The sequence below is a fragment of the Trypanosoma brucei genome, chromosome 1 (genome assembly GCF_000210295.1).
Source record: "Trypanosoma brucei gambiense DAL972 chromosome 1, complete sequence".
In the NCBI taxonomy this organism is placed as follows: Eukaryota; Euglenozoa; class Kinetoplastea; order Trypanosomatida; family Trypanosomatidae; genus Trypanosoma; species Trypanosoma brucei.
Genome location: NC_026734.1, coordinates 246,650 through 266,683, shown reverse-complemented (window position 1 = coordinate 266,683; position 20,034 = coordinate 246,650). Strand labels below are relative to the sequence as shown.

Here is a 20,034-nt window from a genome sequence, read left to right as displayed (position 1 = left end):
ATAGATACGTGCTGTTTGTGTTCGCCCCACTCCACTCGCGCACAGCGTTACAAGGGTTAGAAAACATAAAGCAAGTATATTGGACGTAGAACAATGATAGGACAGGAAAAAACAAAGCTAAGGGAAGCGTAATCGTTTGGTAGCTTAGTCTCAGTTGAGGAAAAATACATGCTCTTCACGCCAAACTGTAGAGTTGGCGGACGTCCGCGCGTGGGAAGAAAGTTGTTCGGCTTTGTTTGCACAGAAACTTAAAACACGCTCTGTATGAAAAGCAACTAAAAAAACCCTATTTCCCTTGTTTTCTCCTTTTCCTAAGTCAATGAGATTGGGGCCATAACGACGGAAGAAAGTGCATATGGTCATTCAAATGCACCCTTGATGTAGATGAAGGAACTTACCAGGTAGAGTTGTCTCGGTGGACGCCGATAACTCTACAGACAAACCACGTCTACGCAAACAGTTCACTCTTTCATCATAATAGGCACGCCGCATAGGGGGCACTCATTGCTTATCGAAAGCCACTCCTCGATGTGCTGCACATGCCCACCGTGGCCACAGCAACGCAGCCACATATACATCCCCTCCACTTCTTCCTCACATATCATGCAAGTCATGAGGGAGTTACTGGTACAACTCCTACAAACAGCATTACGATATGTGACGGGCCCACAAATTGAAGGCTCGTTTCCGGCGTATGAAGCAGCACTCGTTGGTTTCATTCTTTCTGAAGCTATAACTTCACTGCCGACAACACTTCCCAGCGTGTCTTTTCCATCAAGCGCAGAAAGAGAGCTTGACGAAGAACGCATGCTTGACAGTGGTGTCGAATCGCCGCTGGAATCACACGTTTCTGTGCATTCATCACTACTGTGATCAGTTTTTGCCTGCCTGTCGTCCTCCCCTCCACTCCTTCCAAGCGATAACTGTTCCGACAAACTTGACGGTAGATGTCCTAGTTTCTCTCTCATCGTGTGATGTGGCACGATCTCGGTTTTCCTACACACTCCACAATACAAATACGTAAATAGCTTCTGCGCAATTTCTTCTGACCGCGGTAAACCTGAGTTGGAGTCTCCTAATACATGGGGAACAACTAGCAACAACTCGTTAATAGGGACGTATAACTTCATTGCATACAGGCGTGATGCATACTGCTCCACCCATTGGAGTGCTCGCAACCGCCAACGTTGTGGGGAGCATCCACCAACCTCAGAAGTTGTGACTGCAGACTGGCTTGATTTCCTGTTGTGGCCTTCTCTCGCATTAGCGTTAGCACTGGGAAGAAATGGACAGGGGTGGCTAAGCATGGACCCGTGTCGTTGCTCCCACCATAAACAGAACAGAAGGTACAGTACTGTACAGAACTGGACGTCACCAGTTAGTGATGCGTAGTCTAAAAGTAAAGCCACGTGTGAAGCGATGTATGGCACGTTGTGGTTACGCCATATTTCCTTGGCGGATGCCCATAAAGACCCACGAATATCGGCTGACTGCCCTGCAAAACTGTTGAGGTCGTTGCACAGTCCTCTTTCCTCTGTTTCACAACTACTATTCGCTATTCCCTCCCTTGAGTAGGCGCCAACTTTTAGACGCATAGTACGTTCGTGAATAAAACAAACTTTTGCGTTGTGTGCCATAAGTCTCGCAAAGCGTCTGTCTACGTAGCGTTTGTTGGCTAAATATTGGCCCTCTTTACGCTCTTCGTATTCTGTATTATCCGTTGAACATCTGACGGAATAGCGGTCGCTTATCATCTTTCGGGCAACATCATACCCAACATCCCACTCCCTAGCATAGCGTACAAACGCGTCGTGCTCTGACAGGCGCTCGACATAAGTAAGATTGGGCATGTCGGAGGAGATGATGTGATGTTCAATCACTGGATTCACATGTGACTTCACTCCCAGTAGTAGTGGTTGTGCTAAAGAATGCTTTGGTAAGCCAATTGGTGACGCCACAGCGGACGAACGGGGGCTGGTGCTTCGACCACTGGCACCGTATTCTCTGAAGGAGTACGGTACCCCCCGCGTATATGGCAAATCACTGAGTGGGGAGTTCAAGACTTCACTACTCTTGCAACTGCCAGGAGCGACACCAGCGTTTGGTAACATGCACCGGCTGTAGTCGCTTCCTGATCCCATAAGTGAAAGGGGGCTTATAATGGAGGCGCTGTTCGGACACAGTACTGCAGGGAGCACTAACTCAAGTATGTCCGCACAGGGTATTTTGGGTGTAGAGGGAGACATAGCGGGCATCTGCTGACGTTCTTGCTTCAAAAATGCATTGTGACTCGGTCGCATCCCAACTGTCCGCGCGTTCCCATCTGGGCTCTTTTCATAACATATATCAGCGCAGCCGTTGTGGGATGTCGAATTACTTCGCCGCGGCGGAGCCGTGATGACATGACTTGCGGTTGTTCGATGAGGTTCTTCCTGTTGCTTTTCTCGGTCAGGTGCTAATTCTAGCACATCTCCACTTGAGGCCGCTGGAGCACTGGTAGTAGGGAGGTTATCTCTCGGCGTGCTCGTTGTTTGTGCCTGCGAAGCAAGGGAGATCAGAAATGGGAATAGCGACTCGTGCCGCCTTCCCGCTGCCGATGCGACGCCGGCGGTTGCTACTCCCGGGGTCTCTGCCCCGAGAACGAACGGACTGCGCGAACGATCAACAGATGACCCCGAGTTCGGTAATAACGGTCGCGTATGGCTGTGGCGAAGTGTTGCGTTTATTTGAGACGACTGGCTTCGGTCTGCTGGTGTTTGTGCGACGGGGGCTATACGAGTAGTACCCCTAAGACCACGTGACACCGCTCCCAGTCCTGTACTTGAGGAGGTGCCTGATATTGGAAACGAAGCGGCACTGGATGAAGTGATTCCGTCTCCGCTGATGCTGCTGCCCCACTCCGCGCCGTATTCTAACAACATTAGTTCCAGTATTTTACCCTTGTCTGCACGTATCGCATTGGCATAGTACTCGCGCAGCGCTGAAGAAGAGTTGCGTACAACCAAACATTGACCAAAAAAATCTGGCACTATAGCAGCGGTGGGAAGTACGGCCGCAAGGCTGAATGTACCCGGATCCACCATCTTGTTGATGGTAGTGTCGCTACTTGGGTCACTAGTGGTAGTCGTCTCACTCGCGCAACGAAATAGTGTCTCATTGCTTTCTGTCGCCTCATCAAATAGTGAGATAAGCTCCACTTCCCCATCTTTAAACACGCATACCAGCGTCAACGCGTTTACCCAAACACAATCCGTCGGCTCCCGTAAGGTGCGCTCACGTTGTGACACATTCCGCCTGTTAGATATACTTTTGATGGAAAAGATTGGACAAAAGACGTTGGATGCATCCCATACACTGACCTCTTGACCATTAATCGATGTCGTGGCAAACCACAACTGCGAGGATATTTTGTCAATTATTGCCTCTGCAGAGTCGACGGTGACATCCACTGCTGTTCCCTGAGATCCCTTCACAGCAGGGCGCCAGCGAAGTCTATTAAGAGGGTCAACAGTGTCGATGGGTGGAAGGATATTCTGCTCCGTCACAGGCCACCCGGAGTTGGCTCCTGTGGAATTGAAAGTGGTAGCGCCACTGTCAACACTTGCGGGAGCGGGTAGTTTCAACACTCCCACTGGGCGCATTTCATCCATCACACGAAAGAACTGCACTCGAGAGTCCGTCTTCGCTTTCGTTTTTCGACAGCATACGGCAAGTAAATCACAGTACACGGGGTGGAATGAGGCGGCAAAACACGGTCCCATCGTCGTCACGCAGCGTGGAACCTCTACATGACGGCGATCATATATCATAACCTTTCCCGCGTTGGTCAGCTGCACCGCTACGACAATGAGATTAGGGTTAGAAGGGGAAAAGGCGACGCTCCGCGTCGTGGAACGCTCGTCATGAGCTGGTGGCCTTAGGATGAGGCGCGGCATGTGAACATGATCATCAACGACTGGGATATGCCATAGCTCGAAATGAGTCGCATCAGCTGCCAGAGCCAACGTGTATGCGTTGTGTGGGTCCCAGGCGATGCGCTCCACGTGGTTGTGACCGGTCGGGATAATCACTTCAACCATACCACGCCCCTCACGGTCACGCTTCGCATGGAAAGTAGGATGCGGTACCTCTGGTGCTGACCCACCGAAGATGGGCGTGCAGGTGGCATTCAAAGCATTTACCACCGCTGTACTTGACAGAGAACTCCCCGCCTCCATGGAAGAGATAAGACATCGATCTGAAGCCTTGTGGATCCACTGTTTGGTTACGCGTCTGTTAGATTTGACAGAGATAGTGTCGAACAATATCGTGATGTTACGATTTCGCTGCACAAAGGCAAGCACATCTTCACCTGTATCCGGGTACCAAGCAACTGCTTCCACCTTTGAAATATTACAAAACGTACCACACTGCCGGAGTCCCATGTGACCGGAGGAATGAGGCAGATGTGATGACTGGAAAGCTTCACTCTCCGCACCTCCTCTCTTTCCGCTATCACTACGCGTTGGAGTGAAAGACTGGTTCCCCTCTGCCAGTTGCTTCACTTCCAAAATATGAACAACTTTCGTGCACCCAATAGCTAGGAGGTGACGTCCCGGTTGGAAATCAATACATGTCAGTCCCTCATTGAGCGTAATTTTGCTTTTTAGTGCATCCGCCGTTGGTTGCACTTTCATACTGTTCACCTTATGCGTAACTGCGGCTGTTGGCGCCAACGCCAGTGACGAAGCGGGTTGTTTTGTGAAGGCGTTGAGGCAAACAGGCCTTTGATGACACATGTGGGATTCATTCATTTGCGCTGCTCCGTAGTTACCTCCTCTTTTTCCCGCAGTTGGCCGTCGTAAATTTCAAGATAAACAAAAAAATAAAACAATACAACAACAAATATGATAATTTCACTGGTGGCGGAGGGAATACCAACGCCGGGAACTGAGCTCCTAATAGGAACTATAGCAAGTTGACAAGCACCGAACTATCGCCCGCACAAGCATGCAGCAATAGTATGTTTTTCACGATTCCGTTCTATTATTTCCTTTCCCCTTCCCTAAATAGTTATATATTTAAATATATATATATATATATTTCTTGTGGAGTTGATTGCGAACTACGACGTCTTTTTCTTTTTGTAAGAATTCTTCGGTTCCCTCTTCACCGTCCCCTGATGTGGTTGTGCCACGTGCAAAGGGAAGAAATAACGGGAATGAGAGGGAACACTTGAACATATCATCAGCCGCTTGCTTAAGCAAAGCAGCGGTGGTAGTGATGACGAGATGGTGAAACAACAGATTTGGCAGTACATTATATATATATATATATATATATATTTATTTATTTATTAAAAAATGACGTTTGAGAACCAACAAAATGTCCACCCGAAGGCGCCCTACCTCCTTTTTCTGTAAACTCATTGAGTTCCTTAGAAATTAAAGCTGCGGCTGCGGCACGTCAAAAAACAACAACACCAACACGCGAAAAGGTATCAAAAAAATTATGCGGCTTCTCCGCAACACCTAACCTCCCAGCGCTTTCAAAATTAACGTATATTTATTTTTTGCGCGAAAGCGTCCAGCGGTGCCCCACTGCGAACAAAAATACATCCGAAACACAAATATCATAAACATCAATAAACTCAAACACATAATTAAATAAACTATGTGTTAAAACTGCGAGCAAACAGTAGTAAACGGCGATCGCAATGTTAACAACACAAACAACACAGTAAATAAATAAATAAATAAATAAATAAATAAATATATATATATATATATATATAGTGCGGAATTGAGGGTAAAACAAACAAACAATTCACTACTCCGATGCCCACCCACTATAAAATCACTAGTAATGCACACAGGCAGATGAATCAAAAATATTAATAAGCGAATACATATGATCAAACACAAATGAAACAAAATAAATAAAAAGGGAGAAAACCAGGAACTTCCGGAGGTCTCAAACAAACAAAAATGATGCAGTAAAAAAAAAAAAAATACGTGTTTATTCCTCCTAAGCTCTGCAACTCAATACTTATAAAAAAAAAATGTAGCAGGAATGAGGACACAAAGGAAATAGATAAAAAATTAAAATACAAATAAATTAGTAAATTTTCAAACAAACGGCAAATTTATCCGTATGTTACTTCGAAAGCAGTTCCCTCACTTTCAGCAGGAAAGCTCAGTACTCAAATGCAATTCGAGCGGAGCTCCATTCTTAACCGCGCGAAAAAAAAAATGAAGAGAAGAGTTAACAAAAAACATAACATAACAGAATTCACTCCGTTAAGGGAGCACCTCACTATTTATTTATTCGTTCTTTCACTTCTAATATATATATATATATATATATATATTTATTTATTTACGGGAAAATAAATAAAGCGGAAACTCTCAATCGTAATAATGGAAGCTTATTTAATGATTGAAAAAGGCGAACGAGATTAAGGTATGGGAACAAAACGAAGTGAATAAAAAAAAAAGTGGTCAAGACACCTCTTCTAGAAGTTCAGCTGTTTGTGTTATTTTTTATTTATCCCCGCACTTTAAAAAAAAAAGTTATTTATTTATTTCATTCATTTTGTACCCGCTAACTAAGTGAGCTCATAAGCGCAAGTTCGTCCAACAATTCTTTCAATTTTTTTTTTTGGTGTACCTGGTTTTATGAAAAAAAAAATGGAAATAAATAGCAATAATACGACGACCGATCTGTTTTTGAAAATAGGGCGGTTCAGTGGCACATTTCAAGGGACGTATTCACAAATATACAAATGCCCTCAAACACATGCGTGCGCACATCTTTGTTTGTTCATATATTTTTGTAATAAATAAATAAATGAAATGCGGAGCGATAACACGTGTGTGTGTGGGGGGAAACATCAAACAAACAATGAAAAGGATGGCAGCTAAAAGTAAGTCCGGAGTGAAGAAGCGGAGAAGGGATTTTAGCAGCGCTCATGTGGGAACGAGCAAATGGCAACAACGACAATAAAAAGTACAGAACTTGTAAAAGACGAAAAAAAAATAAAACACAAGCAACAAACGAAGTAAAGAAGAAAAGAACAAATCTGAATACGTGCGAACAAGGAAATAAAAAAAAGCTAGGGAAATTTGTAAGGGAATATAAGAAGAAACAGCAAAACTGAGCGACTGTAAAGGAAAATAGGGTTAGTGACATCCTTACTCTCTCTCTCTCTCTCTTCTATGGCGATAATTCTTCCTTTCAAAGCCAATTAGCATAAGCAATCGTAAACGTCGTTTGATCACTTCTTGTTTTCCTCATTTTTAAGACTTTTGATATTCTTATTTCGTTGCTCCCGTGACTTGATTCATGAAGTCGCGCCGCAGCACGCTTAAAAGTAATATGGGTTCACACTAGAGCATAAATTGCCAGTGGAGTTTGTCTGCTCCCGATCTGTAGCGTAATTTTTGTCTGTGTTGCACATCACGTGCAGGAGAGAACTGCCCCTGCAGCAAAATGTATCTTCAAAAGTGGAAATGCTGGAGTCTTTAGCGCCGCCTCCCATATGACGACTACATGAAACGGAGGTGGACCTCATGCCTTCACAATTCACAAAATAGCCACTCCCACATGAACGGGGCGTTTGAATCGTGGTGATATGGTTGTCTTCCCGGTGTTCACCACCACTTTGTGCATTTAAGAACTCGGGGTACACGATACGTTTCAGTTTCTGGGGAGCTCGTGACCGAACCGAGCCTTCGCAGTGCGTATCGTTTTTGGAACGACCGCTACGTTGCTGAGTTCCCGTGGAAAGCTCCTTTTTCCGGAGATGAGGGGCTAGTGGTGACACTGAGGATGAAAATGATCCCATATGGTTGACAAATATGTTGCTCAACGTAAACGTTGAAGCGTTCCCGTGAGTGGATTTGCAGCTTACATTTCTGCCTTTGCCCTGCCGTTGGGTCGTAACACTTAATGAACTATCTGGTTGATTCGTTGTGCTCACATCTCCTTCCCCTTCCTTGTTCCGAAGTGTGGCAGACTTTTGTCCCTTAGTTATGAACGGAGCATTCTGTGTATAGGTTTTGTCAGATACCGAAGTCTTATGTCCCCTGGTGTGGGTCAGCTTTTTACGAAGAACGGAGAGGGGTGCCGTTCCCTCGCTGGTGTTGTGGATTGTTTCCCCATGCCCCTTTACAAGTTTGGGTAACATATGCTCTCCGCTCTGTCGCCTTCCCGAGGGGCATTTCACAACGCTGTCGGGTAGTTCTGCTAATTGAATGGAACGAAGTTCACGAATACCGCAAGAAGTGGAGTCCATAACACGGCGGCTCCCACGGCTTCCCTCCTGTAATTGCTCCTCAGCAGCCTTTCCAAGCTGTCGCGCGCATTCCATCACACGGATCTCACCAACCCCTTTCTCTTCGCATTCCTCAGTGTTGATGTTGCTATACTCCTTGTACAAACTGGCGCATGAAAACCGTAGGCGATCCCCACGTCCGCTACGTTTCCTCGATCTGGTGCTAAACATGCTTTTGAACGATATATCACACGAATTCGGCGTCAACTCAAGACTTTCACCGGTCCTACTCCTATTATACCCTTGACACTCCACGGGGTTGTGGTCTGTTTCATCTTCCCTCACGGTGGGATGAGTTTCGTGGCGTTTCGACTCCTCATTGACCAGTTGCTGCTGTTGTTCTTTCCCTTTTACATTATTAGCCTTGCGGTCAACGTTATTCCCCGCGGACCCGCCTCGAAAAATAGTTGCGTTTCCATCACCTTGAGTTCCCTCCTGTTTCTTCCTTCTCCCCATCTGCTCTTCCATCCACGCCAACATGAATAGGGAATCAATCACTTCAGCACCATCGAAACTTTGCCCGGCCCCGTGGTAGAAAAAATTCTTCCGGGGCCTCCGCATTTTTGAGTTCCACCCCTCAAAAACTGCCGCATCGTCGGAATCGTCAAGGTGTTCCCATAGCGGACTCCGGACTATTTTCGCATCAGCGAGTGCGTTTTCATACCACAGGCTGTTCCTACGGCGACTGATGAGACGTTTTCGTGGTTTTGCGGTGAGCGGACGGTTTCCATATTTTCCACAAGCGGGGCTCAAATGCCTGCCAACACGATTATTAGGAATGGGATAAGTTGCATTAGCATCATTTCCGTTTCGGTTGTGCGATGGGAGCCCCGGGCGGCGTCCGGTAGTGGTGCCTCGAAAATCGCGCCGAGCGCATGGAATCGACGGCGGTTCTGGCTTTCGAGCACGATTCATATATGGCTAACGTTGAGGACTGTTTTTTTTTTTTTCCTCCCCCCTCTTTTCCTTTTTCCGCCGGTTGGAAGGAAATGTAATCGATCCCTCTTCCCTGTGTGTGTGTGTGTGTGTGTGTGTGCTTCACTGCTCTTTTATTTCTCCTCTTCCCTCTTATTTTCCGTGTTATTTTTTCTCCCCCAACTTTTGGTGTAGGTATGAACAAAAATATGTCTGTGCCTATTAACCTGTTGGGGGAAATAGTGATGTTCTTTCTTGAGGTAAAAATGATATATACCTCTTGTAAAACAATTGAAAAATAAGGAGAAAGAGTGAAAAGTGTGAGTGGAAGCTAAAATATATTACCTATGTTCATATAAATACAAATAAATGCACATATAAGCGAAGTGTGTCTGTGTGTAGGTAGGGGGCATTTTAGCTGCCAAATTCAGCGAACTGTGTTTCGAGAAAGGGAAATTAGGCCGCAAATAAGTACAATGCATAATAATCATAACTATATTTTCCCCTCTTCACACGCATATACACACGCAAGTACCTCATCATTGAAGTTATATATATATATATGAATATATGCGTGTGTGTATGCATGTCAACGCATTCTTTTCTTTTCTTTTCCTTCTTTTGCTTCTCCTCTTTCTCCCCACCCGCATGCACACTTGTTGCTCTTGTCGTTGTTAATTATTACCCTTTTTAGTGTTATTGTTATTTCTGATCATTGCAAGGGTCACCCTTTAACTGGAATCACACACGACCGAATTTTTTTTACGCTCTGCTTCACGGATCATGACACACAACGATCCACATATAAATAAAATAAACAGGTATATATACATATTTGAGCATTATTCATTTATTTACTGGAATATTTTACAACGCACAAACACTCGTCTCCGATTCTGTGAATTGTGTTAACACACTGGTTTGCATTACCCCTCCTCCTCCTTCTTCTTCCTTTCATCCTCTTCAAAAAAGTGTGGAATACAACAAAAAAAAACACAAGTCAGACACGTTTATTTTTGTATGAGGGAACTAAAAGGGTGTGTGTGTGTGTGTGTGTGTGCAGGGGTCAATGTGGCGAAAGGGGTAAAATAATAATAATTATTATTATTATTAAAAATAAAGATTAAAAAGATTGAAGGGAAAGGGAGGGGAGAGGAAGGGAGGAGGGTAATTGAAAATAAAAAAAAAAGTGCTGCGCACACCGCTACCACCCAATGCGTCTGACGGTTTCTCCTATTTTTTATCATAATATTAAATAAAATAATCAATATATTGTTCCGTTTCCTACTTTTCGATTTTTTTTTTTGCATTTGCAGTGCTAATAATGACGATGATGCAGAAAAGAAAAATCAAATAAGTTAGCCCAACCCTTGTGAAGAGAAAACGAGACCACCTGTGCGTTTGCGTAGGTTAATAAATAGCAGCAACCAATAACAACAACATAAAGTAAAGCAAAAAACAAAAACAACAACAACAACAACAACAAACGAAACAAAAAAGATCAACACATAAGACATACTCAAAGTCCGTTAAATTTGAATAATAAAATAAACAATCGTTCACCCGTAGGAAAGAAATAAAAACAAAAACAAACAAGAGGTCGACAGAATACAGAAAGGTAAGAGAGGGAGAAAGAAAGATAGAGAACGACACGGAGAACCACCACCCAAACAACACAAAACCTACTCTCTTTTTTAAAAAAAGATATATATATAAATATATGTTCATCTATTCGAAATAAAATAAAATAAAGCGATCATTCCCCCTTCCCCTTTGCAAACCGAAGGCACACATAAAGACACACAAATGAACAACAGCAACAACAAAAACAAAAAGAGAGATAATAATGCAACACTGTCAGTTAACCTCGCGACATCTCCACACGTACTTGTCTCGCCGTCTCTTTTTTTTTTTTCCTCTTTTTTCTTTAAAAAAAAAATAAAATACAAACCGGAGTAATGACAACGGCAAGAACGACAGTGAAGAAGCAAGAGATAAGGAAAGAGTCTTAGAAAACAACATATGAAAGAAATAGTGGACCGTGAAGGGGTTTTCTTTTTTTTTTTTTTGAAGAAAAAAGAAGTTTAAAAACAGAAGATAACGAACAAACAAACAAAACACAAGAGGAGGAGACGATCCTCATCCCTGTGCAGAATATCACACCCTTTCCCACACAACAAAATAACAAAAAGAAAAAAAAAGAGAAAGAATATATTATACATTCAATATATTTTGTATTTTTAAATATACTTGTACTAACATTTAAATATTTGATGTGTGAGATTCCTCCCACGAGCGGGTGGTTGGTTGAAGATCAGAACCGGTTATAATAATAAATAAGCTACAAGTACCAGCGCAATCAAATTCTCAACATCATTTCATTATTATTATTATCGTTACTATTATTATTATTATTATTATTACTATTTATATTATTGTTGTTACCATCACCAACTCCTATCATTTGACCTCTCGAATAACAACAACAGGAGGATGGACCGCACGCACAAAAACAAAAACAAAAAAAAAAGCGAGACGTACAAAATAATGATGCAATGCACGTTTATTATTGTTCATTGTTATTTTTTCTCATCTCCTATTTTTTTCTCTCTTTTTCTTTTTTTTTTTACCATTGAACCCTTTTTTTTTTGTGTGTGTGTGTGTGTAAGTGTGTGTGAGAGAGAGTTTTGCGCGTTGGTCACGTGCAGTAGCCAATAGTTTCAAGACGAATGCCAAATCGAAAAATAAAAATTAAAAAGACATCGGCTCAGGCACACAAACACACACTTACAGACATGAGAAATAAATCCTTTACTCTTTCTTTATTCTTTTTTTTTTTTTAAGACCTGGTCAGACCGAAATTTAAATACACAAGCCACATAAGAACGAAGAGAAGTCAAATAGATAAATAAAAAAGGGTAAATAAAAAAAAAAAGTCAAAAAACGAGAATAAGAATAACGGAAAATCCGATGACTGCATTGTGTTGAGTATAAAAATCTTTTTTCTTTTTTATAAGACGGTGTAGTGTGGGAACAGAAAGCGGAACCTGCTGTCGGAGCAATGTCAGACATTCACCTTTACTTTTACTCTTTTTTTTTTTTTTAACTTCTGTTTTTTTAATTTTTTGCTGAATGTAATTCCCCATCACCCCTATCCTAAAAGTCACCGTTCTCCCTCTTTTGTTTTCTTTTACTTTTCCTTTTGCTGGCACTTAACCCTCCAAAACGAACAAACCAAACCAATGAAAAAAAAAAAAGAAACTTTCTTTACCTTTCTCCTGTTTAACTTCTACTCTTCTTCATTTTTACATCACATCACATGGCATCACTTCACTTTAATTCATTTTATATCTTTTATTTTATTTAGTTTCCTCTTTCCTCTGCAAGTCACATTCAACAACCCATTACTTTCCTCCCGCTTGCTGGACTTCAAAACTTTCCCGCCATCCACAGCGCTCACAACAAACCACAAACTTTCCCTAATATTGTACACATCTCCCACTGGTTCTTCTTAATGAAAAAGAAAAGTAATAGTAATAATAATAATTATTATTATTATCACTATTCTCTTTGTTTTCCCCCTCTGTTCCCGCCATGAAAAACAGGCACGCACGTGCCCAACGGATACAGGGATGTTACTGTCGATTATATAACAAGTGGTCTGGAAGTAAACTTGCTCCAGTTGTATGCCGGCGGGAAGGCTGACAAAAAGACGAATATATATATATATATGTATACGATATGGAATAGGAAGGAAAGGAAAGTCATGGAGGTTCTGCTGCCACACATACATGTGTGATTTTTTTTGATACCATCCTGTGAGCAAAACTGGGAATACCAGCGGTTGACATCACAGTTTTTTTTTCTTTTTTTTTTTTCCCCCTCTCCCCCCCCAGACACATCTTCCCTCTGTTCCTTTTTTGTTTTTTTTTTGTTCGTTCTATTTTAATACTGTTCCTTCACCTGTCGTTTCTAAGAGCGTTTGCAACTCATTGCCTTTTCCGCTTCTCCAGCCTCAAGGAGCCCAATATTGGGACTTGCCACACGCTTCGCATCATCCAATGCGGACTCAAACCATCGTGGACCAATCACTTTTCCCTTCGGTCCATAGAAACGAAGCGGCGAAACCGCACGACGTTTGCCGTGAACTTTTTCCATTACTAAAGGCATTCTGCTCGGGTAACTTGGCTGTAGTGGACGCTTCGGGTGAAGAATTTGGGCGATAACATTGTGGACGCGGTGATTCAACGTCTTCAATTCTCCTCCTCGCTCTAACGTAATTGGATTATCTTTCGTGGCGGCATCCCGCTCTCCACACCACTGGTGATGTGTTGCTGCAGAATGTCTCAACAATGTGTGAAGGTCGTCATTTACCGATAAAAGTGGTGTGGCCGCCCACGTGGTTAAATCAACCACTCGCCGCACGATATCATCCTTCTTTACTTCTGTCGAACTCGCTTCAAGTGACTTCTTTTCCACATCTTTTGCAGAGTTATTCCCTTTGTGTTGACAATTGGCGCTTTCGGCTAAACTGGAGAGAGAAGAACCGCCCGCTGCAGCACCCCTCATTAAACTTTCCCACATATGCGCACAGCTTTCGGCAAGAACTAGCGAGGGATCCTCACGTTGACCAGTTTGTATCACTCCGCTTGACTCATTGCCTGTGTCATGTGTCTTATTTGCTGCTGCTTCCACTCTTTCACTAACCGAAACCCAACCTATAATATTCGTAAACTTCCCTTCGTTGTGAGTCTCCGCCACCTTCTTGTCCGCAATGTTTTTCAGTTCCTCATTGGCTTTATTGTGATGCTCATCATTTTTTCCTCGCTCCTTCCACATGGGCTCCAATTGCGTGGAATTGGTAACGGTGTTTGGTTTTGCGTGCTGATGGCGTAGTGGCAGGCGCAACGCTACCGATTGCGGGCTGTGAACATCTGGAAGCACTCTGGTGGAGGGCGGTGACACGTTTGGCGAGAGGGATTTCAGTGATATGGAAGGTTTTACACGCTGACATGTGATATATCCACTTCTTTTGCTTCCACCGGTGTCCTGACCTTTGGGAAGCGGCGCTGGTGGTTGTGGTGTGACATCAATCAGTGGGAGGTTTCGTACCGTCTTCCGCCGGCAGTTGCCGCTCGAGTCACTGGCAGTTGCCGAACCCTCTAAAGGCGAAATTAACCCCGTGAGGTTTTCCATTGGCTCTACAGTTGTCATTGGCGGTCGCAACAACTTTAGGGGTTGTGTTGTACCACCCGCCTTCCCCTCAGTTCCCACGGAGCAGTTGGTTTTCAACTGCCCCGTGCTGCATGTTCCCGTTACCGGACTCTCCGCATTTTTGAGTTGCCGTGCTGAGTTTGTGAGATGACCTCTTGTCCCTGCGGGATCGGTCCTAACGGAATTTCCTTGCGAGTGGAGCGCATTTGTCGCCGTAACCGCACCAGTCCGCTTACTTAAGTCGTTGCTGTACGTGCCGACCCCAAGTCTTAAAACCTTATGCGTACCTTCTCTAGTTTTCACGGAATTAACACTGTTATAGTGGTTTGATGAACTCAGCCCGTTATCCGCATCATTCTTCTTCACGTTGTTATACATGTTAGCATCCGTGGGAGCGGGCCGCATGATTCCACTTAATCAACTCGTATGGATTGTCTGAACAATACACAAAAAATGACGGGAATGTTGGGAGCGTGTGGCTGCTAAATAATAATTATGTAACGCCTTCTCAATCCAGTTCCCTTTATGCTTTCTTTTTGTGTTGGTTTTGTTTTTTTTTTCTGCTCCGGAATCCACGTACCCAACGCCGATATTTTATCGCACCAACAGACGCCAAAGCACCCAGAGATACGCCTCCAACCGACGGCAGCGAACGCCAACCAAAACAGAGGTTATGAATGGACGGAGTAAGGTATGGAAGGAAGAGTGGGCTGGAAGTAAAAAAAATAATAATAATAAAAACGAGGGGGAAAAAAGTACAACTTACCAATGCGTGTATATGCAAATATAATATTGCGCTTGAACTATGGTAGACACTGTTTTATTTTTCGCTATAATGAACCACTTGACTAACTTTGTCTAATGCTTATCCTCTTACTTCCTTCTTTTGCCTCTGTTTGTTCTTCGCCTTGATTTATTTATTTATTTTGGTTTCCGACACTATAGATACAAATATAAAGATAGATGAAAATAAGTTAATAAATATATGAGATGCTCAAGAACTTCTGTAGCCGTTTCTTATTTATTTTTCTGTAAGGCAATTTCTGCTCTTGGGAGAAACGTACTTCCCTGTCCTTGTAAATTACGACAGGAGGTTTCGACCAATAAAGAATTTGAAGCAAAGCTTCTATTCCTTTTGCTTTTGAGCTTTCCCTCTTTCCCCTTTCTTTGTATTTTTTGTGTGTATTAATATTAATATTGCTTTCCTTTTTGAATTTTTGAGTATCTACAAAAATATATATATATATATATATAAATACGCAAACAAATATATAAATGTGCGTGGTCTGTGGTTGTATTTATTCCCACGTCCGTAGTGGTGGGGAAAATAGGTAGCGACCGCACTCAATTAGGGAAACTAATTAATAACAAAACGAACAAAATACAAGATGATACAAGAGAAAAAGACACTTCGAAGAATTTGTAATGAATACGTGAAAAAGGAAGGAGAAATTAAAGAAAAGTAGAAGAGACAGACAGAAGAGGAAGAGAAGTGAAGAGAACGAAACGAAAAGAAATATATGAACAAGGTGAGTAACAGCGGCAATAATAATAATAATAATAGAGGGGAAGCAGTGCAAGAAAGATCAAGGAGGCTACGGGCAGAAAGAACATGTGGCACACCTGCCCGCAACATTCGAATCACACAAATTAGAGAAGAGCCGAATGTAATTTAATATAATATAATACAATATAATATACTATACTATACTATATTAATATTATATTGTATAATATTATATTATAATAATATATAGACAGATAGATACAGATACAGATATATATATATATATATATATGTATATGTATATATACATACAATAAATATGATACCTGAACGATCAATCACAAGCAGTTACTATCACTATGCATCATTGTTATCATCCTACAGGATTCATCCATCACAGTAAGCTTCACTTTGTGTAGTTCTTCGTCTCCTTTCCACAAAACATAAAGAAAGAATCTTCACCCCCTCTCAACACTGGTGGATTTTTCTCTACTGCGAACATTTATCAACCAACTTGTTTGAAGTGGCAAACATAATAACTGAAGTGGAAATATCGGCGTACAAAACGAAGCAATAGTAATAACAATAATAAAATCTTTCTACCGTCTTTTATATAATTACCATAATCAAAATCAACTTAACGGCTCCATAATTCTGCTCCTATTCGAATGATACCACCTCACATACATTCTTTTTGTTTTTTCTTTCTTTCAAAAAGTATAAATAAAATTCGACACGAATCTTGGCGCCATAGAGTAGGTAAGAAAAAGAAAGTAAAAAAAAGAACAACAGCGACATCACCCTGACCGACGTTGCTGACATTAGTAAAAGAGAGAGATTTTTTTTTTTTAAAAAGGCGTAAGGCTGAAACGAACAAAAAGATAAAAGGTAAGAAAAAAAAAAAAACTCGTCGCTCACACAAAAATACGAGCACATAACCAAAACTCTTGGTGCAACCTTTAAAGCAAAAATTAGTTCCGCATCGGAACCGAGGCTAGCAACAAAAGCGGAAACAATGCAATAAAGATTTCTCACCAGTTCTCTGTTTCCCTCCCTTTTCCTCTTCTCTCCACCTCACACTAACTTTAATTATTTTTTGCGAAGTGAAGAAATACACGAACTCGATATATCAAGTCTCGAAGGAACACGTCACAAATGATTTGGCACGTTGAGGGCAGAGGCGAAGAAATTAAAAAAAAAATTATTCACATTAATTTGTGCGCCAGTGCTATTTCATGAGTCTCTCCGTGCCACCTCTCTTCTCTTTTTTCGTTTTTGTGCTGAAAACGAAGACTGAAAGTTTCGAGCCGTTTTTCTTGTACTTTCTTTTTTTTCTTTTTATCTTTACGGAACCAACTATTATCTGTGAATGGACGAATACGGTTCCAAATAAATCTTTCACTCAATAAACACTCCTTCTTTACAATTTCATTCCTTTTCGGTATCATCTAAACCCATTGATACCACTGTTCGCAGCATCTGATACATCCAAATGAACAGGAAAAAAAAAAAGAATCTGAATAGGGTACTCCAACTTCCATTTAAAAATCTCTGCGCCGCCATTACCTTCAGACTTTATCCACTTGTTTCTTCTCATTTTTTTTCCCCCCTCCCCTCCGTGGTTTCCACGCACTGCTCAGAGTTCATTTAGCACCCGTAATAATCCAATAAACCTTTTGTTGTTCGGACTACACCTTTTAACTCTTGGGCCGCTGTCAGGGAAAGGTATGTATCATCTGTCACAAATTCCACCAAAGTCTTTTCATTACGCTCCAGGAACACCGCAAAACCAAGAATTGCCATATCATTCCTCTGCACATGTTTGTCAAACGCAGTGTTCACCTCATTCATTGCCTGAAGACGTATGCTTGCCTTATATTTGGTAGCGTAGTGCACCCAAGTACGTATGCGACGAGCAACAAACGCCCGCTTCCTGCTGATTTCATCTTCATATTTTTTGGCTACATGGTTCCACGAGTCCATTTCATGTAAAACTCCATGTGGCAGGCACACAACGGCCCTCCTCATGAGACATGCCAACTGGAGTGGACCAACCCGCAGCAAACTGCATGTATCGAGCACAATATGAGATACTTGGGGTTGCAGCTGCTTTACAGGAACACTGTGCACCAGTTTTGTGCCCCCAGGATTGGTAACAGAACCGTTATCGCCCGCACGCGAAAGTTCGTTGGGTGCACTGGCATTAATACTTCGGTTAATGCAGTCATTGGTGTTTCGTTGCTGTGGCGTGATCGTCGTAAGTCCAATGAATGTTTTGTGCTTATTGGAAATCCGCCGCAACGCCTCCAATCTTCCCCCTTTATGACTGCCTTTGCTAGTCGTGAACACTTTCACGAAGTCATTGTTATTTTCAGTGGAGTGGACACTTTTAGATTCTGCTGCGGTGTGTTGACTTATTGATGATGACGCAGCCGGTACAATTGGAGTTTGCAATCCTGCTGCTGCTGCCTCTTGCATGCAAACAAAGTTCACAGATTCATTGCAGTCGGTAGTTGGAGCCGGCGAGTACAGGTAGGATCGGTTTTGATCGTCTTTTTCGAGAGTCTCCACCGGCCTCTCAGGGGGATGTCGATTCACAAAAACAGACCCCTCACGTGAAGGCATATGACTGGAAACTATATTGTGTGGGTTCATAAACTCATTATTATCACCTGTACTCTCTGTAGAATGCGGATGTGGCGGAGACGAAGTGCCAATACTGTTACCCTCACCATGAGAAGTAAAGATGTTGCCAGGTGAATTTAAAGGCCCAAGTTCCGTGCTATTATCCATCGCGCACAGGGCAAAAACCCACTGCTAGTACTACCGCAATCTATTTTACAACACGAAAGTTGCAATACGCAGATCAGAAGCAACTACCGACGTGCAATCTAAAGTACCACTTACAGGCCCACAACTCGCCCTCCTTCACTTGTGGGTGCTAACTAAACGAACAAACAAACAAACAAAAAGAAGCGAGGAACCAGTGGCAAGAAAGAGAGGCGGAAGGGGAGAGAAAAAAATTGTGTAACAATTATTCGGTGATGTGAGATCAGAATGTTCAGATACAAAAACCGGGTGAGCAAATACACAAAAGGCAAAGAGAAGAACAACCGACTACTTGGCCGTGTAGTTTCCATAAAGATCTTTTTTTTTTTTCGTTTTCAAATCATAAAAGCAGAAAACTAAACAAATTAATTTGTTTGTTAAAAATTTCTCTGCCTTTATGTGAGACATTATATATTTCCACACGAGCGGGGAGCAGTAAGAGAACTGTAAAGAGAGTTGGAGAATATTTCGATGTGTGTTTTTCAGTTGAGTTCAACAATCTTTTATTCCCTGTCACTCACTCACTCACTCACTCACATACCCATGTAAATGCATAGGAAAAAACCTAATTAGCACTCGGGATGTAATTAAGCTTTCCTTTTTAGTGACGTTGCCTTTCGTTTTTCACTTGGTTTATCTGTTCTTTTTAAGCCAACGAGGTTATGTCACTAAAAACGGTAATTACCACGCATCTGAATTTGCGCGGTGATAGCAGAAAGCAAAACGAAATAACGGCGACTGCGGTGAAGAGATGATGATATCACAGAGACACACACAAACATATATATATATATAAATATATAAATATACATACATATAAATGCCAATCACAACAATAAGAAGAGAAACAGCGAGACACGACACGACACAGCACGAGAAGAGAAGGGAAGGGAAGATGTTGAGGTACGCCACTCACTATCACAACAAAGGCGTTTCTTTCTTTCTTTTTTTTTTTTTGCATTCCGTGATAAGTGGGAGGAGGTGGGAAGTTGAAGTGTCGAAAGCATGAAGTAATTCAATAAATGAGCAAATAAATGTATGCGTGTACAAGCATACAACGGAGGAAGTTGTGACCGAGAAAAGAAAAAAAACAAACAAGCGGTGACGTGAGCTTCACACGCACATTTCTCTTTTCCCTCATGTGCATGCGCACTCGTGGAGGTTGCGGGTAAACTCCTCCTCGCTTCCGCCCCTACTCTTTCTTCTCTCTTTCTTTCCTTTTTTTTTCTTTTCATATCTTTTTTCCTTTAGGCGA

At 42.4% G+C, this 20,034-nt stretch overlaps 7 protein-coding genes across 7 annotated transcripts; all 7 read right to left on the bottom strand.

The window, feature by feature from the left end:
• Positions 1 to 461: 461 nt before the first annotated feature.
• Positions 462 to 4,793, bottom strand: TbgDal_I1070 (hypothetical protein, conserved; the record flags this gene model as incomplete). The annotated part of the gene is made up of 1 exon (XM_011773058.1): positions 462 to 4,793. One exon carries the CDS (start codon positions 4,791 to 4,793, stop codon positions 462 to 464), a length of 4,332 nt encoding a protein of 1,443 aa, XP_011771360.1.
• A 267-nt stretch (positions 4,794 to 5,060) lies between these two features.
• On the bottom strand, positions 5,061 to 5,222 carry TbgDal_I1065 (hypothetical protein, unlikely; the record flags this gene model as incomplete). Its single annotated transcript, XM_011773057.1, has 1 exon — positions 5,061 to 5,222. The coding sequence occupies one exon, from the start codon at positions 5,220 to 5,222 to the stop codon at positions 5,061 to 5,063; it is 162 nt and encodes a 53-aa protein (XP_011771359.1).
• Positions 5,223 to 6,801: 1,579 nt separating this feature from the next.
• TbgDal_I1060 (hypothetical protein, unlikely) lies at positions 6,802 to 7,170 on the bottom strand (the record flags this gene model as incomplete). Its single annotated transcript, XM_011773056.1, has 1 exon — positions 6,802 to 7,170. The coding sequence occupies one exon, from the start codon at positions 7,168 to 7,170 to the stop codon at positions 6,802 to 6,804; it is 369 nt and encodes a 122-aa protein (XP_011771358.1).
• A 175-nt stretch (positions 7,171 to 7,345) lies between these two features.
• On the bottom strand, positions 7,346 to 9,229 carry TbgDal_I1050 (T. brucei spp.-specific protein; the record flags this gene model as incomplete). The annotated part of the gene is made up of 1 exon (XM_011773055.1): positions 7,346 to 9,229. The coding sequence occupies one exon, from the start codon at positions 9,227 to 9,229 to the stop codon at positions 7,346 to 7,348; it is 1,884 nt and encodes a 627-aa protein (XP_011771357.1).
• A 3,972-nt stretch (positions 9,230 to 13,201) lies between these two features.
• Positions 13,202 to 14,848, bottom strand: TbgDal_I1040 (hypothetical protein, conserved; the record flags this gene model as incomplete). The annotated part of the gene is made up of 1 exon (XM_011773054.1): positions 13,202 to 14,848. One exon carries the CDS (start codon positions 14,846 to 14,848, stop codon positions 13,202 to 13,204), a length of 1,647 nt encoding a protein of 548 aa, XP_011771356.1.
• A 2,749-nt stretch (positions 14,849 to 17,597) lies between these two features.
• On the bottom strand, positions 17,598 to 18,743 carry TbgDal_I1030 (hypothetical protein, conserved; the record flags this gene model as incomplete). The annotated part of the gene is made up of 1 exon (XM_011773053.1): positions 17,598 to 18,743. One exon carries the CDS (start codon positions 18,741 to 18,743, stop codon positions 17,598 to 17,600), a length of 1,146 nt encoding a protein of 381 aa, XP_011771355.1.
• An 863-nt stretch (positions 18,744 to 19,606) lies between these two features.
• On the bottom strand, positions 19,607 to 20,014 carry TbgDal_I1020 (hypothetical protein, unlikely; the record flags this gene model as incomplete). Its single annotated transcript, XM_011773052.1, has 1 exon — positions 19,607 to 20,014. The coding sequence occupies one exon, from the start codon at positions 20,012 to 20,014 to the stop codon at positions 19,607 to 19,609; it is 408 nt and encodes a 135-aa protein (XP_011771354.1).
• Between the last annotated feature and the right edge of the window lie 20 nt (positions 20,015 to 20,034).